At 39.3% G+C, this 20724-nt stretch overlaps 1 protein-coding gene across 6 annotated transcripts in view; it reads left to right on the forward strand.

Moving 5' to 3' along the window:
- Positions 1 to 20724, forward strand: part of KLF12 (KLF transcription factor 12) — a 490726-nt gene that overhangs the window by 402717 nt on the left and 67285 nt on the right. For all 6 annotated transcript variants that reach the window (XM_053563730.1, XM_053563729.1, XM_053563731.1 and 3 more), the window contains one exon: positions 8934 to 8996. In XM_053563730.1, the coding sequence (XP_053419705.1) occupies positions 8934 to 8996 (63 nt within the window). The remainder of the gene's footprint in view (positions 1 to 8933; positions 8997 to 20724) is intronic.

Consider the following 20724-nt stretch of genomic DNA (forward strand, 5'->3'; position numbering starts at 1 on the left):
CAGCACATGAAAAGGCAGTGAGCCAAGAGCAAGAAACAGCAGAAGGGAATATTGTAGCCAAGTGAAGCTGGAGAGGGGAGCAGTGGCCAGGTAATAGGCATTCAGGCCATGTTAAGATTTGGGGTCTATTTCAAGAGCAGTGGAAAGCCACTAAAGAGATGGTGGAGCCAGAAGAACAAAGTTGTCTTTTAAAAATATCACTGTGACTATAGGGTCCGAAAATGGACATGAAAAGTAGGTGTTTGGGATAGCACAGGTAACTGTGGAAGTGGAAAGGAAGAGCATGCAGACAGCATTAACAGCCATGTCGGATAGTGGGCTGGATATGGGGAGAGAAGTGTAGGAGAACTCCTGGGTTTCTGGGTTATTTGACAGAATTAATGTTGGTACGATTGACCGCTCAAGGCAACACTGATGGAGAAACAGATTGTTTTTTACTTTCCTGGCATCAAAGGAAGGGTAGAGAACATCTCTTCTGAGACTGTATTAACCTAAATTGAGATGAAACTCCAGCTTCCGGTCAACCAGTGGGGATCTCTGATGTTCCCAGCATGTACAGGAAGAAAGGTTTAATGTCAGCCACGAAGGTGTCACGTCTGGTCTTCTCACTTAAGTTCTGCCTGTGTGATGCGCAGGGCTCACCTACATATCGCTTTTAAGGATGCTCAAGTCGTCAAGTCTCTTCTTAGAATTTCCAGATCTGTATATACACCTGACGGTTAGAAGCTCATTGTTATTTTTTTCAAATCTAAAAGCATGATCTTCTTACTATATTTCCTATATTGACTCCTCTGATCAGCCATGTCAGAACCCTGAGTGTTACCTGAACACTGTTACCCAACACCTCACGTAGACTTACACCAAGTCCCTGGGAGAACTCTGGATTGATAGTGTGTCCATCCTCCTCTTATTCCTCCCTCCACCAGCCACCATTCCGGTGGCGGCCATCCTGAGCCCGCTTTGTGCCCTTATTTCAGGAGCCTTGCATCTCCTCCACCACCCTCTGCACTGCTGTCAAAGTGATTTCTCTAGCACACAAATTTGTGCAAGGTCCAGTCTTAAAATCCCACGGTGGTTGTCATCTAACTCTCTGTGCATTAACTGCATAACACAGTAGTCAAGACCCATAATCTTCTGCCCCTTCAGGCCTGCCAAACCAGCCTCTACCAGTTTGCAGGGTTTTGTTTTTTCTTTTTTCTTTTCTTTTTTTTTTTTTTTTGACGAAAGGATCTAACTTTATTTTTTACATATACATGTATTTGGTTTCCACTTTTTGCCTTCACAGAATCAAAAAGGCTTAAAATTTAATAACAACAATGTTTAAGGACAAGAAACAAAAACCTCATAAAGAATGAATGAAGATAAATACATTCAGAAAAGAAATCAGATGATTGCTGCAGCGAAATATTGAACAATAATAATAAAAATGCGAAAAAAGTAACATTCACATTGTCAAATAAGAGTATGTCTATTATAGGATGCTTCGACTTAGAGGTTCAGTATGGAGTCATCAGTTAACTTATTTTTTTTTCCCAAAGTCTCAAAAAATGACCTGTTTTTTGAAAATATCTTTTATTTTTATTTATAAATATTAGGTGTCTATTTTTTGAGACAGGGTTTTTTTTTTTTTAGACAGAGTCTCACTCTGTCACCCTGGGTAGAGTGCTGTCACATTATCATAGCTCACAGCAACCTTTAACTGCTGGGTTCAAGCAATCCTCTTGCCTCAGCTTCCCAAGTATCTGGAACTATAGGTGCCTTCCACAATGCCTGGCTAATTTTTTTTATTTTTAGTAGAGATGGGGTCTCACTCTTGCTCAGACTGGTCTCCAACTCCTGAGCTCAAGCAGTCACCCATCTCAGCCTCCTGGAGTGCCAGGGTTACAGGCCTGAGCCCAGCCTCAGTTTGCAAGGACCCTGAGGGGCCTTTTCATATGTCTGGGATTCCTCTTTCCTCTTCTACATCTGAGAATTTTATCCTTTAAAATGTACCTCATTTAAAAAAAAGACTACATAAATGCATATCTTTAAAAAAGGACCTCATTTATTATCGTAGAGAAACTCCTATGTCTACTTCAAAGCTCAATTCACATGTCCCATGGCCATGCATCTGCTCACGTGGCTGGTCACCACCTGGCACCATGGTGGCCAGTTGTTTGTCTAAACTCAGGTTATAGTGCAGGCTTCCTGGAGTCAGGAACTGTGTCTTAATCAATTTAGTATCCTCTCCCCTCAAACAGTGCCTGGCACAAGGAGATACTTAGTTAATATTTGAATTAATAAATGTTGTTTGGGGTGGATGGGTGGAGGGAGGGAAATTGGTGGGACCTACAGTGCATCTTACAAGGGTACATGTGAAATTTACTAAATGTAGAATATAAATGTCTTAACACAATAACAAAGAAATGCCGTGAAGGCTGTGTTAAACCAGTTTAATGAAAATATTTTAAGTTGTATATAAAAACAGCACATTATACCCCATGATTGCATTAATGTACACAGTTATGATTTAATAAAATAAATAAATAAAAATGTTTGAACAAAGGATGCAAGGGATTTATATATAGCCCTGAGCAGGAGAGGAAAGGTTGAGTTTGTTCCACAGCTGTGTGTCTAAATTCCTGACTCCTTACTCCGACATTTATTTATTATTCTATATTATAATCCTGTCTTCATGTTGTAGCTTATCTCCCCCTAGTGTTTCAAATGTGTCTAAGAAGCTTCCCCTCTGTCCATACTGTAGTAGTCAGCTCAGACCTGCGATTCTGTTGCATATTTACTTGGCTAATGTAGCTCCTCTTCTTGGAGGGCTTTCCTGCCGTCAACCAGTTCTGTCTCTGAAAATTGTCGTTATCCTTCATGATCTAACCTAAAGGTCCCCTCTCCTTGAAACCTTCTCTGGTATTTCACAGTTTGGATTCCTTCTGGCCCCCTTTTCACTTTCATCAAACTTGAAGTTTCTTCTAATTTTTCTATCCTACTCTTATCCTCGCTGCTGCCTGCTTATCTCAACTAGACCGTAAGCTGCCCTCGGGCAGGAATCCTGTCTTATTCACAGGGCAGGACCTGGTTGGAGTAGCTACAACTGGAGGTTTGGAGCTGGTTATAAGACTTGAGCATGAGCAAAGCAGGTGAGAAGGAAAGAAGGAGAAGACCCAGTGTCACTGCCCCAGAGGGAGCGAGTGGTCCTGGGGGAAGGTGAGGCCCGGATTGATTAATACATTGTAATTGTGCACCAAATGCTCTCTTTTTAAAAATTCCGCATTCTGTTGCTACCTATCAGAACTATATGTTCCCTTCAAAATGCTATGTTTTTAACACATTTTAACCTCTCTCTTTAAGGATCTATGGAATTAGACTAAGAATTACAGTAAACAGTAGGGAAAAAAAGATCATGTATGGTATTTAACTTCAGCCTGCTTTTCCAAAAATACCTCTGGTGGCTCTTCATGAGAGAGAGAGAGAGAGAGAGATAAGTGTAATGAGACTTTTAAAAACTATATGGCATTGCTGATAGTTATCTAACCACTAGATTGCTTAAAAACTTGAGAATAAAAAGGGCCCACAACTTAAATACTGACATCACACTCATTTCCATTTGGTCACATGAAGTGTATTTATATTAAAATAAGGTCTGGAGCGAATAATCATGAGAACTTGTGTTTAATACAACTGTGTGTAAGGAGGAAGCAATACCAAACATTACTTTTAAACTGCCTTTCTCAAGATTCTGCATAGGAAAATCATAGGAAAATTCTGATATTTAATAATAACTGGAATTAATTTCTAGATTATTTTCTTCACACGTAGTAAACTGAGTTGTTAAAGTATACATTAATTTGAATAATTGGCACAATTTATAGATGAAAGTATGGGTTAATAATTTTATTATTACATAGAAAAACTGTATTTAAGAATAGAAAATATTTGTACACAATGATTTCTAATAATCTTGATATAAAATATCTAATTCTACTAAATGAGTAATGTTCTATCAGAAGGATTTTCTAGATCTCATTGATTTAAATCTCATGACTTAAAAGTCTCAATATACTTATATTTTATGCTGATTTTTCTCAGTATTAAACAGACCCATGAGACTACCAAAGGATTCAAGTGTTACCCCAAGGTTTGAGGTCTGAGTAACTGAATGAATAATGCCTCCACTTTTGAGATTGAGGAGATATGAAAGGGAACCCCACACACATACTCCGTTGGCAGCGGGGAGGTATTCAGAAAAGAGCTAGAGATAGAAATTTAATGCTCAGGATTATATGGGGGTTAGGCTGTGAGGGCAGCTATATTGGAGACTCTTTGAGCTAAAGAGTGAGTGTAATTAAGGGAGAGAAAAGGTCATAGGAAAGTGGCCTCAAGGCCATGTCAACATTTAGAGTTGGAAAGAAAGGAAAGAGGAGGTTAAAAAAAAAAAAAAGGCAAAGGAGAGAGAAATGAGGAAAACCAGAAGAATGTCACAGATGCTGAGGGAAGAAAGCTGCTCCAGGATGGAGGGATCCTTCACATCGATCACTGCTGAGAATTTGAGATGTGAGGGCTGAGAATTATCCATTTGCTTTAATGGCATGGAAACTTGTGATGGCAGGGACCAGGGTAACTTCATCAGCGGGGTGTGGACACAAACTAGATTGGATATAGCTAGAATTCAGTTCTACCTTCTAAAATATATGTGCTGTACATTATGTGTTTAAATAGAAATACCACCAGGAAGTGACATCTAGGTAGGTTAATAAAAATGTGGAAAAACAGAGTGGTCACATTCCCTTGATGTATAAGATACAAGATTTGAGGGTGAGGTTCTATGGTGTTTATAGCCAGAGAAGGAAGAGTCATTTTGAATTGGATGAATTCAAATATAAGAGATTTTCATAAACAACATGAGAACAAAGTAGATTGTTATTTCTTGTAAGTATCCACAGGCTTAATATTTAGTCCAGTGCCAATTTCAGTCCAAGAAAACCATAACTTCCACTTCACATCTACTTATAGAATGTTCAACTGGGCTTAAATAAATGCCTAATCTCCCATTAATGCCCCTAGTGTTAATCTTCCGGGTTAGGGTGGAGGGAATATATATGCGTGTAAAAATGTTGAGTGATAATCTTATATCATCCTCTGTTCAAGTTATGATTTGACTCTGCATTAGATGTGCACCCCTGTCAAGTTACATAAGTCTTCTAAGACTATGTTTTCAAAGATAAAATGTGGACAATAATGATATGAGGATGAATTAAGATGAAATGTCTAAATTACTTAGCACAGTGCCAGGCATATATAGTAAGGGCTGAGTAAATGGGAGTAAGTTGACATCACTATGATTACCATCTTGTTCTTGAATGAGGAATAACTGAATAGTGTACAATTCAGTGAACAGAAAATAGATCTTCTATTATAATAAAGAACAGGAAAACGAGGTTCCAAAGAGTAAGCCATACCTTATAACCGTGGTTTTAGGTTCATCTTATTCTTTGTTGTTTCACCTTTAGTAAAGTTGTGTAAGCATAGTATGAAGGCTGCAAGCCCTGTAGGACACATTTGTAATCTCTACCCCCTGGAATTAGCTGGATGTTCCAGGTCCATCTTCCTGTCCTTTCTAATCCAATCAGTACTTCTAGTGATAATAACTAGCATGTATTGACTGCTTCCTGGACACTCAGCACTGTTCTGAACATTTTATAGCTATTGACTGATTTAAACCTCACAGCCACAGGAGGTGGGTTACCATTACTGCCTCCATTGGACAGATGAGGAAACTGAGGCACGATGGGGTTAAGTAACTTTGTCTAAACATGACAGCATTTGTAAATGGTAGATCTAGGATTGAATCCCAGGCAGGCTGGTCACACAGTTTTCATTCTTAACTACTTCATCTTAATTCCATTTAGGGTGATGGGATTATATTTAAGTTATCATCATTTTCTGCAGTGCCAATTATAGAGGTGAGACCAGTATCCTACCCCAGCATTCATCAGTGGTTGACAATTTATGGTAGGGATTTAGGTTTCACATCCCACCTCCAGCCACCAGGAAGTGACATTCACGTAGGTTAATAAAAATATAGACAGAGTGGTCACATTCCCTTGATTAACTATAAGTGTTAGTCATTAAGATACAAGATTTGAGGGTGATATTCTTTGGTGTTTACAGCCAAAGAAGGAAGAGTCATTTTTGAATTGAGACTTCTAAAAAGTTCTCACATGCTTAGCAAGAAAGCTAAATTAAGCCCTGTGTTGGATACAAGTATAAACATGCTCTCTGCTCCAGATGAGTAAGTGCATATAAATGGAACAATTGATACACGTGGCCTTAACAGTATAGCTCCCTTGTTTTCTATGTAATGTAAATCACCAAATGTGAGTATTTCCATCTGACATACATAAATCGTCAGTCTCAGAAGAGCACATTGTAGGATTCAGTACATGTTACACAACAACCAAGATTGCCCTTTTCTTCAACATAGTGCGTTTTGTCTTTTCCACATCCAGCAGTTAATACTAAGGCCTGAAACCCTTAGTTACAGAACAAAGTGGCTTAGCAGTAATGGAGCCTGTGTGAGGCTAAGGGAAGAATAATGAACATTCCCTCCAAGCTTCCTGCCTGGATGCAGGTGCAGGAATCAGGAGATCATGAATAATGCATGACATGCAGATGAGGCGGTGGTTTCTCCTATGGGGTTTTGACTTAGCTACCTGCCTGGCTGCTATTTGGGGAAACAAGGCAGAAGAAGATGGCAAAAAAGAGTCACAGTTTAAAGAGAGAGCTCACAAAAATACCACATGTCCTTTTTGAAGAAATAAAATTTGGAACGTTGGGTGTAGCTGAAGTACAGGCCTTATAATGGTTGGCTTTATTGGGTGAAGTAAGCTCCAGATTATCAGTCTGTTCCTTTCAAAAGGAACATAAAGCTTTCCTGATTTACCCTTTCAATGTAAGGAACTGTATAATTAATTATTTGGTTATACACACACAATCAGGAATTCTTTTCCTGAGACCTTCCTAAGGAATTCTTTTTCTAAAACTGCTAAGCCATTGTAGAAAAAACTTACAGAATTAAATCTATGGGTGAATGAAACAGTATTAGTAAGAGAATTTATCTTACATTAAACTTCACCTGGTGGAATTATCATTATGAAATCGTTTCTTTGGACCGTTAGGGTTAAGTAGGGGCCAATAAAAGGTAAATGTGTTTAAAGGATATAGAGTAGATTAAAGAACTGTGAGCATTTGGGGCTGATTACTCCTTGAAACTTTATTTACACAGCTAAGACTCGGGTATCCCAGAGAGGTATGGTGAAAGTTTCAGCAGACTTCCTGCATTCCCCTTAGGTCAGGGGGCTTCAACTGGGGAAACATTTTTTAGCTCAAATGTCCATTTTGAGGACTGTATTTCAAGCAGACAGAAAAAAAAAAGGAGAAAAAGCGGGAAAAATTAGTCTTGCTACCTTCTGTATAATTCTCATGCATCTTCACTGCATTTTTTTCCTCTCTGTTCAATTTGGGGCACTGGAATATGAGCTAGTCCTCCTTTCTAGCTGAGTCTGTCATTTCCGCTAGGCCCCAGTCTGGCAGGATGCCAAGACCAACAGGTGATCCTTGTAGCTGCAAAACAGCAGGAAGTGGGCTGTGCTTGAATGAGACAGTTCACCAGAGGGGCTGTCTGGACGCTCTCCATCTTTCTGCATAATTAACACCCCCTCCCCCATGCGGAGCGGAAAATCTGTGCTGAGCAGCTCAGCTGCAGCAGCCATTGAGAAGCGCTGTGAGGAAAAGAATGTTAATAAGGGATGCTGGAAGAAATAAGCCTTCCTGGTGCAAAGTGCAGTCTGGCTCTGGGGTTTAGGGAAAGATGGCAGTTGGCCTTGGGCAGGGCTGGACCTGGATCATCTGTTGTGGAATGATTTTCACCGGCTGAGTAACTATGGAGACCGGAAGTTCTAATGAACCCTGGACCTGTTAGTTCTAATGGGACTTTAAGACCAGTTTTAAACCCCTATTTTCTTTATTTCTCTTCTTGCAAATAAGGGTAACGTATGAAGTATAAACAGTGAAGGTGACAGAAGTTTAAAGACTGCCCAGGTCTCACAAAGCCTGGTAAAGAGAGAGAGACCAAAACAGGAGCGTGGCTGCAAGGAAACCGGAAGGAGGGCGTGTTGTTCTGCCAGGTAGTGACCCACAGAGAGATGGAGGTTTAGGACCAGCTTCTGATGGGAAGCGACGAGCAGTTCCTGGAAGCTTTCATTCTATTTCTGAAGTAAAGCAATATGTTCTTCACTTCCCTTTATCTGGTCAGAGTTTTGAAGTGACCTTTGCCTTCCACAGAGCTCAGCTGTACAGCGTGGTTTTCTCTCAGAAATACCTGTTCACCATCCCAGCCTGCCCCACCCATTCCCACAGATTCTGTCCCTGGACACTTGGATAAATTTGTCTTGGTCTCTAAGGTTTTAAATCTGAAAGTTGACAGAAGTAGCCAGCATTTAGATTGTTTCTTTGTAAACCCCGCCTCGTGGTGGGAGCAAGCACAAAAGAAGACTCCTTGAGGCCAGGGCACCACACCTTACACGCCTTTCACCCCCTCTTATACCCAGCAAGGGTTGGGTACTCGGCAACTTTTTGTTGGACTGAATGAGTGTACCAGTCGGTGAAAACCGGTCATCCTGCTTCTGGGTGCCTGCAGAGTGACCACTGTAACAAACTCTTGGCATCTTGAACGTAGTTAAGAGAAAAAAAAAAAAGAAGAAGAAGAAAACCCTGGAGATTTACATGTATGGGAATTTAATTGCATTACTTGCTATGAGGTGATAAAGTTCTTGGAGATTTAAGCAAATCTGAAAGAGAATATTTATAAAAACTGCCATTGTTTTTCATTTGTAATTGGGGATGTGCTTTCTCAATATGCATTTACTCTCATCTGTCCACAGGGTACATCCATCCCCAGTATCAAGGGTCCGAGGAAATCGAATGAATAATCAAAAGTTTGCTTGGTGAGTATTCAGTCTAAATTGTGAGTATTGTAAATCTTATGGGAAGCGCTAATAGAGTGCGGCATTAAAATCAAGACAATCCTGCTCTACAGAAAGTATGTTTCTCTGAACTGGACTATTCAGTGCCCCTTTCCTCTGCAAAGTTCCAAAACATATTACTAGAGTTCCCTTGCAACCCAAAGTCTTCACTCACCAGAAACTCTTTTGAATACAACATTTTTTCCTACCAGAAATGATCTAATTTCTCAGGATTAGCAACTCTCACCTTTTTGAAAAAGGTTTTCCTTTTTTCCAAGATATTGACCAGATTTTTCTCAGGTACCAGCTTCAACTTCACATGAAGATTTTTATAATTAATTTACCTATTAACTTCGATGATTACTATTTCAATGATGTTTTACTGGCCTTAGCCTTAAATATCCAGGATTTTTTTTTAAATTCAGAGAATACTAAGATCTTCTTTAACTGACTAGTTCTTGAACAAAACTATAGATGGAACTTAGCAAAAACAACCTGAAATGCTATTTCAACCACAGAACATTGATTATTGAATCTTAGAGATGCAACTGATATGTTTCACAAGGGCTTCATGTGAAACAAAAAATAAATTAATGTAGATTCAAAATATATTTTATTTACACTACTCCATTTCATAAAATAAAATTTCAACACATAATGTATCATTTAAAAAAGAAAGAACGGAAAAGAAAGAGATGGAACTGTGGCTGTATTTTTTCAAAGACAAATAAAAATTCATAGATCTTCATTTTACTTCATTGAATTGTGCTGAGAATGGGATTTTGATTAAAAATTATGGCTTTTTTTTAAGTATGGGAAGATGATTACCAAAGATGGAGCTTCCAAATTAATTTTATTCCTACATCAGGATTATTTTTAGACACAAAATAATGACACTTTGAATTTGAATAGTGCCTAATCAGCCTGCCTCCCTTTCCCCTTTAAATCTAATTAACCCTCACAATAGCTTGGCGATGTTGTCAAATATTATGCTTTTCTTTTTCACAGAGGGGAAATGGAGCACGGAGGATGCAGTCCTTTGCTTACACACTGCCTAAAGCTGGGGCATCATTCCTGCTCTCTCACAATTGCTAAAGCGTATTATCTCCTGGCAAACTGGGAAAGCTAAGGGAATAATAACGCTGATGGTCATTACATAAAAGGAAAGAAAGAAATCAGGTTCATTCTTGACTGCATGGAATTTATATTCCTTCTCATTACAAGGCATATTGTACTAAAGAAACTTCATTACCTCTAGAGAATGTGAAATGCTCAAATGAGCAACCCGAGCTAATGGATAAAGTACAAAATTGTCAGTTTCGTGATCCAGCTTCTACAACTTAGTTCTCAATGGCCCCATGTGCAACAGTGAGTAAAGAACACGTTTTCTTTACTTTTCCTTTTGAGGTATTGGAGTAATGACGACTTGTTCCTGCATAATTCATAACATGTTATTTGGTTAGTAAGTTTAAACTGCTTTTATCTCCAGAGAAGTAACCCATGAAAAACAAAAATTATTTTTCCTACTAGCCTTGAGAAAATTCAACTTTTATTTATTCGGCAACATTTATTTACAGTCCCAGGCTCTGTAAAAGCACTAGACTGGAAAGATAAATAAAACATGATTTCAGTCCTGAAGGGGCTGTCTTGTAGGGAAAATTTATGTGTGTGTGTGTGTACGTAACATCTCACACACACATACATTTTATGTGGTAGCACACAAATACACATATAGTATATGATCCAATGTGGATAATGCTTTAAGGAGATATATTTGTAGTCCAGTGTTTTGAGAGAGTAGTTATCAACTCTATTTAAGAGCAGCCTGAGAGCGGATAGAAGAGAGAAAATATGAGGGAAGGAAGAACGCTGTCAGAAAGTTCATCCCCGAGAAGAAGGCTTTTGAGTAAAGACCTCAAATTAGTAGGAAAAGCAGAGTTGAGCTATTGCTTCCTTTATGGATCGAAGCATTCTACAAAGAACTGGAGACATTTCTAAATTGACTGTAGTTAGGCACATACGTGGATTTAATACCTGTACTTTATTCGGTCATGACTTAGCTAAAATTTCTATGATATATGCTACCTTGAATCTTCCTTTGGTAAATACTGGGAATAAATATAGACTGGTATGTGGAAATAAATCACCTAGCTAGGGAGCAAGCCCCATGAATCACCCAGCATCTACTTCTAGTGAAGTGATAAATAACTGTTATTTCTTTGTGAAATATCACCTCTGAAAATTCAGAAAATTTAAATACTCATGCTAGCAGTGACAGAAGGGAAAGTGATAGTTGCTGTCTGCAAACAGAAGTTGGGGATAATTTATAGGATTAGATGTCAAGTTCGGGGATAGTTTGGCTCTCTGGCTTGAGTGAGATCTGAAAACACTGCAGGTGACAATTAGGGAATGGTGATCTTGTGTAGTTGGCTTAGCAAATACTCTAATCAGTTAAAAAAAAAGTTCATCAAATAAGCAAATAAAGTGCAGTAAAAGATGAAGAGGCTCGATCTTAAACTGTTAAGATGTGCAGAGGTAATGATGACAGCAGGTGGATTGTGTAGGTCCGTGGCTGTGGTTGAGCTGCCAAATCAGTGTTTTTTATGGAATAAAAATGGTTTAAGATTTTAAGTAGAATCTTTCTTTGCATAATGCTGATATGAAAGGTAGCGTACTATCCGATGGCCTCATTCATGTGGCAGTATTTCCTCTGGAGATGAAGAAATATGTGGAAAAGAATGTCTGTTCAAGGCAAACAAAATCTGCTGGAATTTAAAGAAAGTGTGATGACAATGTGGGTATCAAGGGAGGAGATGAGAACGCCCAGGATTAATGACAGGTGTTAGGATGGAGCCAGGTTTGCTGTGACCACCTGCTAACTCCACGGGATTAAGGAATAGCAATGGAAGCATCTTGCAGGATCTCTAAGCACCCCAATAAAGAATATCAGATCATTGTACAACTTATTTAATACTGAATTAATCAAAGGTAAGAAGCCAGGCCAGACAAAATATTTGCTGACTTGAAGATGGATGAAGCCTTTGGGGCTCAGCTATGTGAATTTCATTCTGTTTCACACATCAGCCTTTCTTCTTCCCTTCACCATTGCCTTCCTTTGTCCAGTAATAATTGTAGAGGCAGGAAAATCTCTTTTCCTCCTACCCATTTTAAGACTAACGTCTGGCCCTGTAAATCAATAAAAGACAGATTAACAAGAAAGAATGAATGGAAGTTCATTAACACGTGCATCTGCGTACACATGGGAGTACCCAGAGTTACCCGGAGCGGTGGGTAGAGTTGGACTTACATAGCATCTTAACAAAAGAACCGTGATTGTTTAGAGAAATGACCAAAGGAAAAGCACTCTGAGCTTTTAGGAACAGCAAATTACAGGAAGATAAATATGAGGAGGAAATTATGGGGAGTGAGGGGTAATTAGATTATTGTGCAGATTCCTCTCAGGGTTGATAAGGAGAGCTGTCCTTACCTAAGAATTGTCTTGACCTTCCTGATGGAAAGGGAGAGGGCAGAGAGATTTTCTGGTGTCTGCTTCTTTTTGATTGCCTTCAGTTCATAATAATTTTTATGTCCTATTATAGCATATTTTGGAGTGGCAGATTCAGCTACCCTTCACTTTGTAAAAATTTTTTAGAGAATTTGCCACTCTTCTTTGCACACAGTAATGCCAGAAAAAAAAAATTTTCTCATCATTTGGGGCAAAGGTTGAAAACTTATTATTAGGAAGTCGAATATAAAAATAGAGTTTTATTCCCTACAAATCTTTTTGCTTAAAGCTATTATATTCTGATATCAAATCCAGAGGAGAGTGACTGTTTCCAAGTCATACTCAGCTGTTTTCATTCTCAAACAGAAATCTGGAAATTATGTGTAGACCAGAACAGGACAGGGAGAGACTTGGGGAGCAATATCTGGGAACTGAACATTGAAGTTGACTTAAAAGTCCAAAATTTTCCAGGATCCCTGTAAGGCTTTTGAAGATATATGCCTTGAATATGCTTATATTTTATGCTTTCCTCTCTCCTCCCTACTTTTTGCTCCACCCAGCTCCATTTTTGAAGTTTTAAAGTACTTTGGCATATGTTGTTGGGTGATGGTGGTGGTAGTGGTTATGACATGTACCTAAAACATCCATCAAGAGCTTTTGTGTAACAGTGATACTGGTTGTCACCTACTAGAAACTTTTATGAATGAATGTATTTATATGATAACACAGGAAATAAAGCACTATTAATAGAAATTGTCATCAGTAAAATAGAAGTAATTTTCTCTAACCAGTTGTTTGCTGCCATCGCCAGTCTCAATTATGATTTATTTCTTACCAGCAAGCCTGAGATTTTATATAGCTATATACACAAAAAAGCTGCAGTGTTAATGAAGTCTCCATGCAAATTATGATGCATTCTAGGTGTGAATCACATTTCTCACTTGGCTGTGAAAATGTTCTGTGCCACAATTTTTGTAGAGGGCAGGAAGAGTTTTTTCACATATCAGTGTTTTCCTGTTGGATATATACAATGCCACAGTGAGCTTAAACATTTGTATGCATACAGTTGCAAATGTTAGGCATGATTTCACGGAGTTTTTTGAGGGATATAACTTGGAAGGTGTTTGTCATAAAACTAAGAACATGGGGCGGCCCCTGTGGCTCAGTCGGTAAGGCGCTGGCCCCATATACCGAGGGTGGCGGGTTCAAACCCGGCCCCCGGCCAAACTGCAACCAAAAAATAGCTGGGCGTTGTGGTGGGCGCCTGTAGTCCCAGCTCCTCAGGAGGCTGAGGCAAGAGAATCGCTTAAGCCCAGGAGTTGGAGGTTGCTGTGAGCTGTGTGAGGCCATGGCACTCTACCGAGGGCCATAAAGTGAGACTCTGTCTCTACAAAAAAAAAAAAAAAACTAAGAACATTCCTTCCTGTTTTTTGTTTTTGTTTTTTTTTTTTTATTGTTGGGGATTCATTGAGGGTACAATAAGCCAGTTACACTGATTGCAATTGTTAGGTAAAGTCCCTCTTGCAATCATGTCTTGCCCCCATAAAGTGTGACCCACCCTCCTCCCTCCATCCCTCTTTCTGCTTCCCCCCCCATAAACTTAATTGTCATTAATTGTCCTCATATCAAGATTGAGTACATAGGATTCATGCTTCTCCATTTTTGTGATGCTTTACTAAGAATAATGTCTTCCACGTCCATCCAGGTTAATACGAAAGATATAAAGTCTCCATTTTTTTTAATAGCTGAATAGTATTCCATGGTATACATATACCACAGCTTGTTAATCCATTCCTGGGTTGGTGGGCATTTAGGCTGTTTCCACATTTTGGCAATGGTAAATTGAGCTGCAATAAACAGTCTAGTACAAGTGTCCTTATGATAAAAGGATTTTTTTCCTTCTGGGTAGATGCCCAGTAATGGGATTGCAGGATCGAATGGGAGGTCTAGGTTGAGTGCTTTGAGGTTTCTCCATACTTCCTTCCAGAAAGGTTGTACTAGTTTGCAGTCCCACCAGCAGTGTAAAAGTGTTCCCTTCTCTCCACATCCACGCCAGCATCTGCAGTTTTGAGATTTTGTGATGTGGGCCATTCTCACTGGGGTTAGATGATATCTCAGGGTTGTTTTGATTTGCATTTCTCTAATATATAGAGATGATGAACATTTTTTCATGTGTTAGCCATTCGTCTGTCATCTTTAGAGAAAATTCTATTCATGTCTCTTGCCCATTGATATATGGGATTGTTGGCTTTTCTCATGTGGATTAATTTGAGTTCTCTATAGATCCTAGTTATCAAGCTTTTGTCTGATTGAAAATACGCAAATATCCTTTCCCATTGTGTAGGTTGTCTCTTTGCTTTGGTTCTTGTCTCCTTAGCTGTACAGAAGCTTTTCAGTTTAATGAAGTCCCATTTGTTTATTTTTGTTGTTGTTGCAATTGCCCTGGTAGTCTTCTTCATGAAGTCTTCCCCCAGGCCAGTATCTTCCAGTGTTTTTCCTATGCTTTCTTTGAGGATTTTTATTGTTTCATGCCTTAAATTGAAGTCCTTTATCCATCTTGAATCAATTTTTGTGAGTGGGGAAAGGTGTGGGTCCAGTTTCACTCTTTTACATGTAGACATCCAGTTCTCCCAACACCATTTATTGAATAGGGAGTCTTTCCCCCGAGGTAAGTTCTTGTTTGGTTTATCAAAGATTAGGTGGTTGTAAGATGTTAGTTTCATTTCTTGGTGTTCAATTCGATTCCAAGTGTCTATGTCTCTGTTTTTGTGCCAGTACCATGCTGTCTTGACCACTATGGCTTTGTAGTACAGACTAAAATCTGGTATGCTGATGCCCCCAGCTTTATTTTTGTTACTAAGAACTGCCTTAGCTATACGGGGTTTTTTCTGGTTCCATACAAAACGCAGAATCATTTTTTCCAAATCTTGAAAATACGATGTAGGTACCTTGATAGGAATGGCCTTGAATAGGTAGATAGCTTTGGGAAGTATAGACATTTTAACAATGTTGATTCTTCCCATCCATGAGCATGGTATGTTCTTCCATTTGTTAATATCCTCTGCTATTTCCTTTCTGAGGATTTCATAGTTTTCTTTATAGAGGTCCTTCACCTCCTTCGTTAGGTATATTCCTATGTATTTCATTTTCTTTGAAACTATGGTGAAGGGAGTTGTGTCCTTAATTAGCTTCTCATCTTGACTGTTATTGGTGTATACAAAGGCTACTGACTTGTGGACATTGATTTTATATCCTGAAACATTACTGTATTTTTTGATGACTTCTAGGAGTCTTGTGGTTGAGTCTTTGGGGTTCTCTAAGTATAAGATCATGTCGTCAGCAAAGAGGGAGAGTTTGACCTCCTCTGCTCCCATTTGGATTCCCTTTATTTCCTTGTCTTGCCTAATTATATTGGCTAGAACTTCCAGCACTACGTTGAATAGTAAAGGTGACAGCGGACAACCTTGTCTGGTTCCAGTTCTAAGAGGAAAAGCTTTCAGTTTTACTCCATTCAGTAAAATATTGGCTGTGGGTTTGTCATAGATAGCTTCAATCAGTTTTAGAAATGTGCCACCTATGCCTATACTCTTCAGTGTTCTAATTAGAGAAGGATGCTGGATTTTATCAAATGCTTTTTCTGCATCTATTGAGAGGATCATGTGATCCTTATTTTTGCCTCTGTTAGTATGGTGGATAACGTTTATAGACCTGCGTATGTTAAACCAGCCTTGCATCCCTGGGATGAAGCCTACTTGATCATGATGAATGACTTTTTTGATGATAAGCTGTAATCTATTGGCTAGGATTTTGTTGAGAATTTTTGCGTCTATGTTCATGAGTGAGATTGGTCTGAAATTCTCCTTTTTGTTTGGGTCTTTTCCTGGTTTTGGTATCAGGGTGATGTTTGCTTCATAGAATGTGTTGGGGAAGATTCCTTCTTCCTCAGTTTTTTGGAATAATTTCTGCAGTACAGGAATAAGCTCTTCCTTGAAGGTTTGATAGAATTCTGGAGTGAAGCCATCTGGACCAGGGCATTTTTTGGTTGGAAGCTTTTTTATTGTTTCTTTGATCTCAGTGCTTGAAATTGGTCTGTTCAGAAGGTCTATTTCATCCTGGCTAAGTCTAGGGAGAGGGTGTGATTCCAAATATTGATCCATTTTCTTCACATTTTCAAATTTCTGGGCATAGAGTTTCTGGTAGTATTCAGAGATGATCTCTTCTATCTCTGTGGAATCAGTTGTTATTTCCCCTTTATCGTTTCTGATTGAGGTTATTAGAGATTTTACTTTTCTATTTCTCGTTAGTCTGGCCAATGGTTTATCTATTTTATTTATTTTTTCAAAAAACCAACTCCTTGTTTCATTAATTTTCTGAATGATTCTTTTATTTTCAATTTCATTGATCTCTGATTTGATTTTGGATATTTCTTTTCTTCTACTGAGTTTAGGCTTAGATTGTTCTTCTTTTTCCAATTCCATAAGATCTCTTGTGAGATTGTTGATGTGCTCTCTTTCTGTTTTTCGAATGTAGGCATCTAAAGCGATGAATTTTCCTCTCAAAACTGCTTTTGCAGTATCCCACAGGTTTTGGTAGCTTGTGTCTTCATTGTTGTTATGCTCAAGGAAGTTAATGATTTCCTGTTTTATTTCTTCCTTCACCCATCTGTTATTCAACAGAAGACTGTTTAATTTCCATGCCTTTGGGTGGGCTTGAGCATTTTTGTTAGAGTTGAGTTCCACCTTTAGTGCCTTATGGTCTGAAAAGATACAAGGTAAAATTTCAATTCTTTTGATTCTGTTGGTATTTGTTTTGTGTCCCAGGATATGATCAGTTTTGGAGAATGTTCCATGGGGTGATGAGAAGAATGTATATTCTTTATCTTTGGGGTGGAGTGTTCTATATGCGTCTATCAAGCATAGTTGTTCTAGGGTCTCATTTAAATCTCTTACATCTTTGTTCAATTTCTGTTTAGAGGATCTGTCCAGCTCTGTAAGAGGTGTGTTAAAGTCCCCTGTTATGATGGTATTATCAGATATCATATTGCTCAGACTGAGTAAGGTCTGCTTCAAGAATCTGGGAGCATTTAAATTGGGTGCATAAATATTTAGAATTGAAATGTCTTCTTGTTGTATTTTTCCCTTGACCAATATAAAGTGACCATCTTTGTCTTTTTTGACTTTAGTTGCTTTAAATCCACATGTATCTGAAAATAAGATTGCAACTCCTCTTTTCTTCTGAATTCCATTTGCCTGAAAAATTGTCTTCCAACCCTTGACTCGGAGCTTTAATTTGTCTTTTGAAGCCAGGTGTGTTTCTTGCAGACAGCAAATGGATGGCTTGTGTTTTTTAATCCAGTCAGCCAATCTGTGTCTCTTCAGTGGGGAATTCAAGCCATTAACATTTATTGAGATAATTGATAAGTGTGGTAATACTCTATTTGTCTTATTTTGTGAGAGTCCATTGCTTAGTTTTGTCTTTTGCATCAGTGTGGAGGTAAGGTTCTGTCCTTTGATTTCTGAGTTCTTACTTTGCTGCTGATCCATTGTGGTGGTCAGTGTGCAGAACAGGTTGAAGTATTTCCTGTAGAGCTGGTCTTGTGGCGAATTTCCTCAATGTTTGTATATCTGTAAATGATTTGATTTCTCCGTCAATTTTGAAGCTTAGCTTAGCAGGGTACAGAATTCTGGGCTGAAAATTGTTCTGTTTAAGTAGATTAAAGGTAGATGACCATTGTCTTCTTGCTTGGAAAGTTTCATTAGAGAAGTCTGCGGTAACTCTGATGGATTTGCCCCTGTAGGTCAACTGGCGCTTACTCCTGGCAGCTTGCAGAATCTTTTCTTTTGTCTTGACTTTGGACCGGTTCATCACAATGTGTCTTGGAGAAGCTCCGTTAGAGTTGAGGCGACCCGGGGTCCGATATCCCTCTGAAAGCAGTGTGTCAGAATCTTTGGTGATATTTGGGAAATTTTCTTTTATAATATTCTCTAGTATGGCTTCCATTCCTCTGGGGCATTCTTCTTCCCCTTCTGGAATTCCTATAACTCGTATGTTGGAACGCTTCATAAAGTCCCATAATTCTGACAGTGAACGTTCTGCTTTCTCTCTCTTCTTTTCTGCCTCTTTTACTGTCTGAGTTATCTCAAGAACTTTGTCTTCTACCTCTGAAATTCTTTCTTCTGCATGGTCTAACCTGTTGCTGATACTTTCCATTGTATCTTTAAGTTCCCTAATTGACTGTTTCAGTTCCTTCAGGTCTGCTATATCCTTTTTATATTCTTCATATCGTTCATCTCTTATTTGATTCTGTTTTTGGATTTCCTTTTGGTTATTTTCCACTTTATTAGCAATTTCCTTCATTGTTTCCATCATTTCTTTCATTGTTTTCAACATGTGTATTCTAAATTCCCTTTCTGTCATTCCTAACATTTCTATACTGGTGGAATCATCTGCAGTAGCTACCTCATGGTCCCTTGGTGGTGTTGTTCTAGACTGGTTCTGCATGTTGCCTGGAGTTTTCTGCTGATTCTTCCTCATAAGTGGTTTCTTTTATCAGTTTCCTTGCCCTAATTTTCCTTTCACTTCCTCTTGCTCTTTAAGTTCTTGTGCCTGTGGACTAAGGGTTACAGGACCAGAAGTGTGAGAAGGTTGAAGAGCAAAAAAAGGGGATGAAAGAAAGGAGGACCGAGTGATAAGAAAAAAAAGAAAGATAGAGAAAGGAGAGGGGGTGGGTATAAGGAATATTGACAAAAAGAAGAGAGGCACAGAAAGAGGGAGGCAGGGCAATATAGGTGTACAGTAGGGTACTTTGACACAACCTTAAAAAACCCCACCTTCTGGGGGTGCCCAGTGGGGTGGTTCCCTTGAGGTCAGCAGCTCTTTGCTAACCTGATCAGACACAGTACCCCACCTCCACCAAGTAGAGAGGAAAGACAAAAATGCTATAAATCAAACCAAAAGAAGCAAACAGAAAACTTTACGGGGATAAAATTGGGTGAAAAACCAAATTATATCGGTAGAAACACTAGCAAAAATGAAGTTGAAGTTATTAAAAAAGGCAGCAATGGGAAATTATAATTAAACTAGGAAAACTGAGAAAGAAAAAGGGATCTGTGTGGAAAAGATTGAAATTAAAAAAACAAAAGAACATCAGCAACGTCAAAATAAAGAAACAAAAAATACAACGAAACAAAAAAAAAAAAAGAAAAAAATACAGAACCAAAAACAAAGCAGTTTGTATATGTTATTGAATATTGTCTGGGCAACACGTGGTCTTCTGGGGTATGAGATGTTAGTCACAGTTCTGATACGACTGGAGGCTGCTGATTTCTCAAACCCCAGCAGGTAGACACCCTAAATCTCTCTTCAGCCTACTTAAAAGGCACTTTGAACTTGTAAACTTGCTGAGCAGAAGCTTTCCCAGCTTTCTCGCTGGAATCGCTGCTGAAGTGGCTATCCACTTACTCAGTGTGCCAAAACCGGTCTCACTCTGCCCCTGAGGGTTAGGGCTGCAAGGCGGCTCAAACCCCACCCTTAGGCTACTTGGTTGCTGGGTTACCAGCTCCCACCAGTTTGTAGCTCTGCGACCCTGAGGGCGGGGCTTGCCGGGGCAGATCACTGACAATGGATCCGTGTGACCCACCGCCAAACACTATTAGCTCCGTCTGGCTCAGCGGCTCAGACTGGGGCCCTAGACAACGGCCAAAGTTCTCCGCACTCCCGCTCAGGCCTTCCCCAAGGCAGTTCAACTCAGTGCCAAGTCCAAGAACATCAAAATAGTTCACAGGTAAGGCATTACTGGTTTGCAGTCTCGCTGCTACTGAACTTACAGTTGTGGGCGGGTTTAGACGGATTGAACACACGCGACCACTTGCCGGTTTTCCACTGTTTTAGTCCTCCTCTTGGGGTCCAGAAGTCTCTCGCTGACTCCCTGTATCTTCATAGGAGTGATGATAGGCAGTTCCCACCAGCCAGAGATGCCTGGAGTCCTATCTCCCCAGACTCACGGTGCCCAGATGCAAGGAAGCTGTTACTCGGCTGCCGTCTTGCTCCGCCTCCTATCCCTTAACTCCATTCCTTCCTGTTTAAATCTTTTTTCCCCTAACAGAGGAAGGCCCTGAAATGTTGATACTGAAAACCTCTAAGAAGCAGCCTCCTAGAGAGGGACAGAGCATTTCCAAATTACCAACTTCAGATCTGTAAAGGAAA

The sequence above is a fragment of the Nycticebus coucang genome, chromosome 15, assembly GCF_027406575.1.
Source record: "Nycticebus coucang isolate mNycCou1 chromosome 15, mNycCou1.pri, whole genome shotgun sequence".
In the NCBI taxonomy this organism is placed as follows: Eukaryota; Metazoa; Chordata; class Mammalia; order Primates; family Lorisidae; genus Nycticebus; species Nycticebus coucang.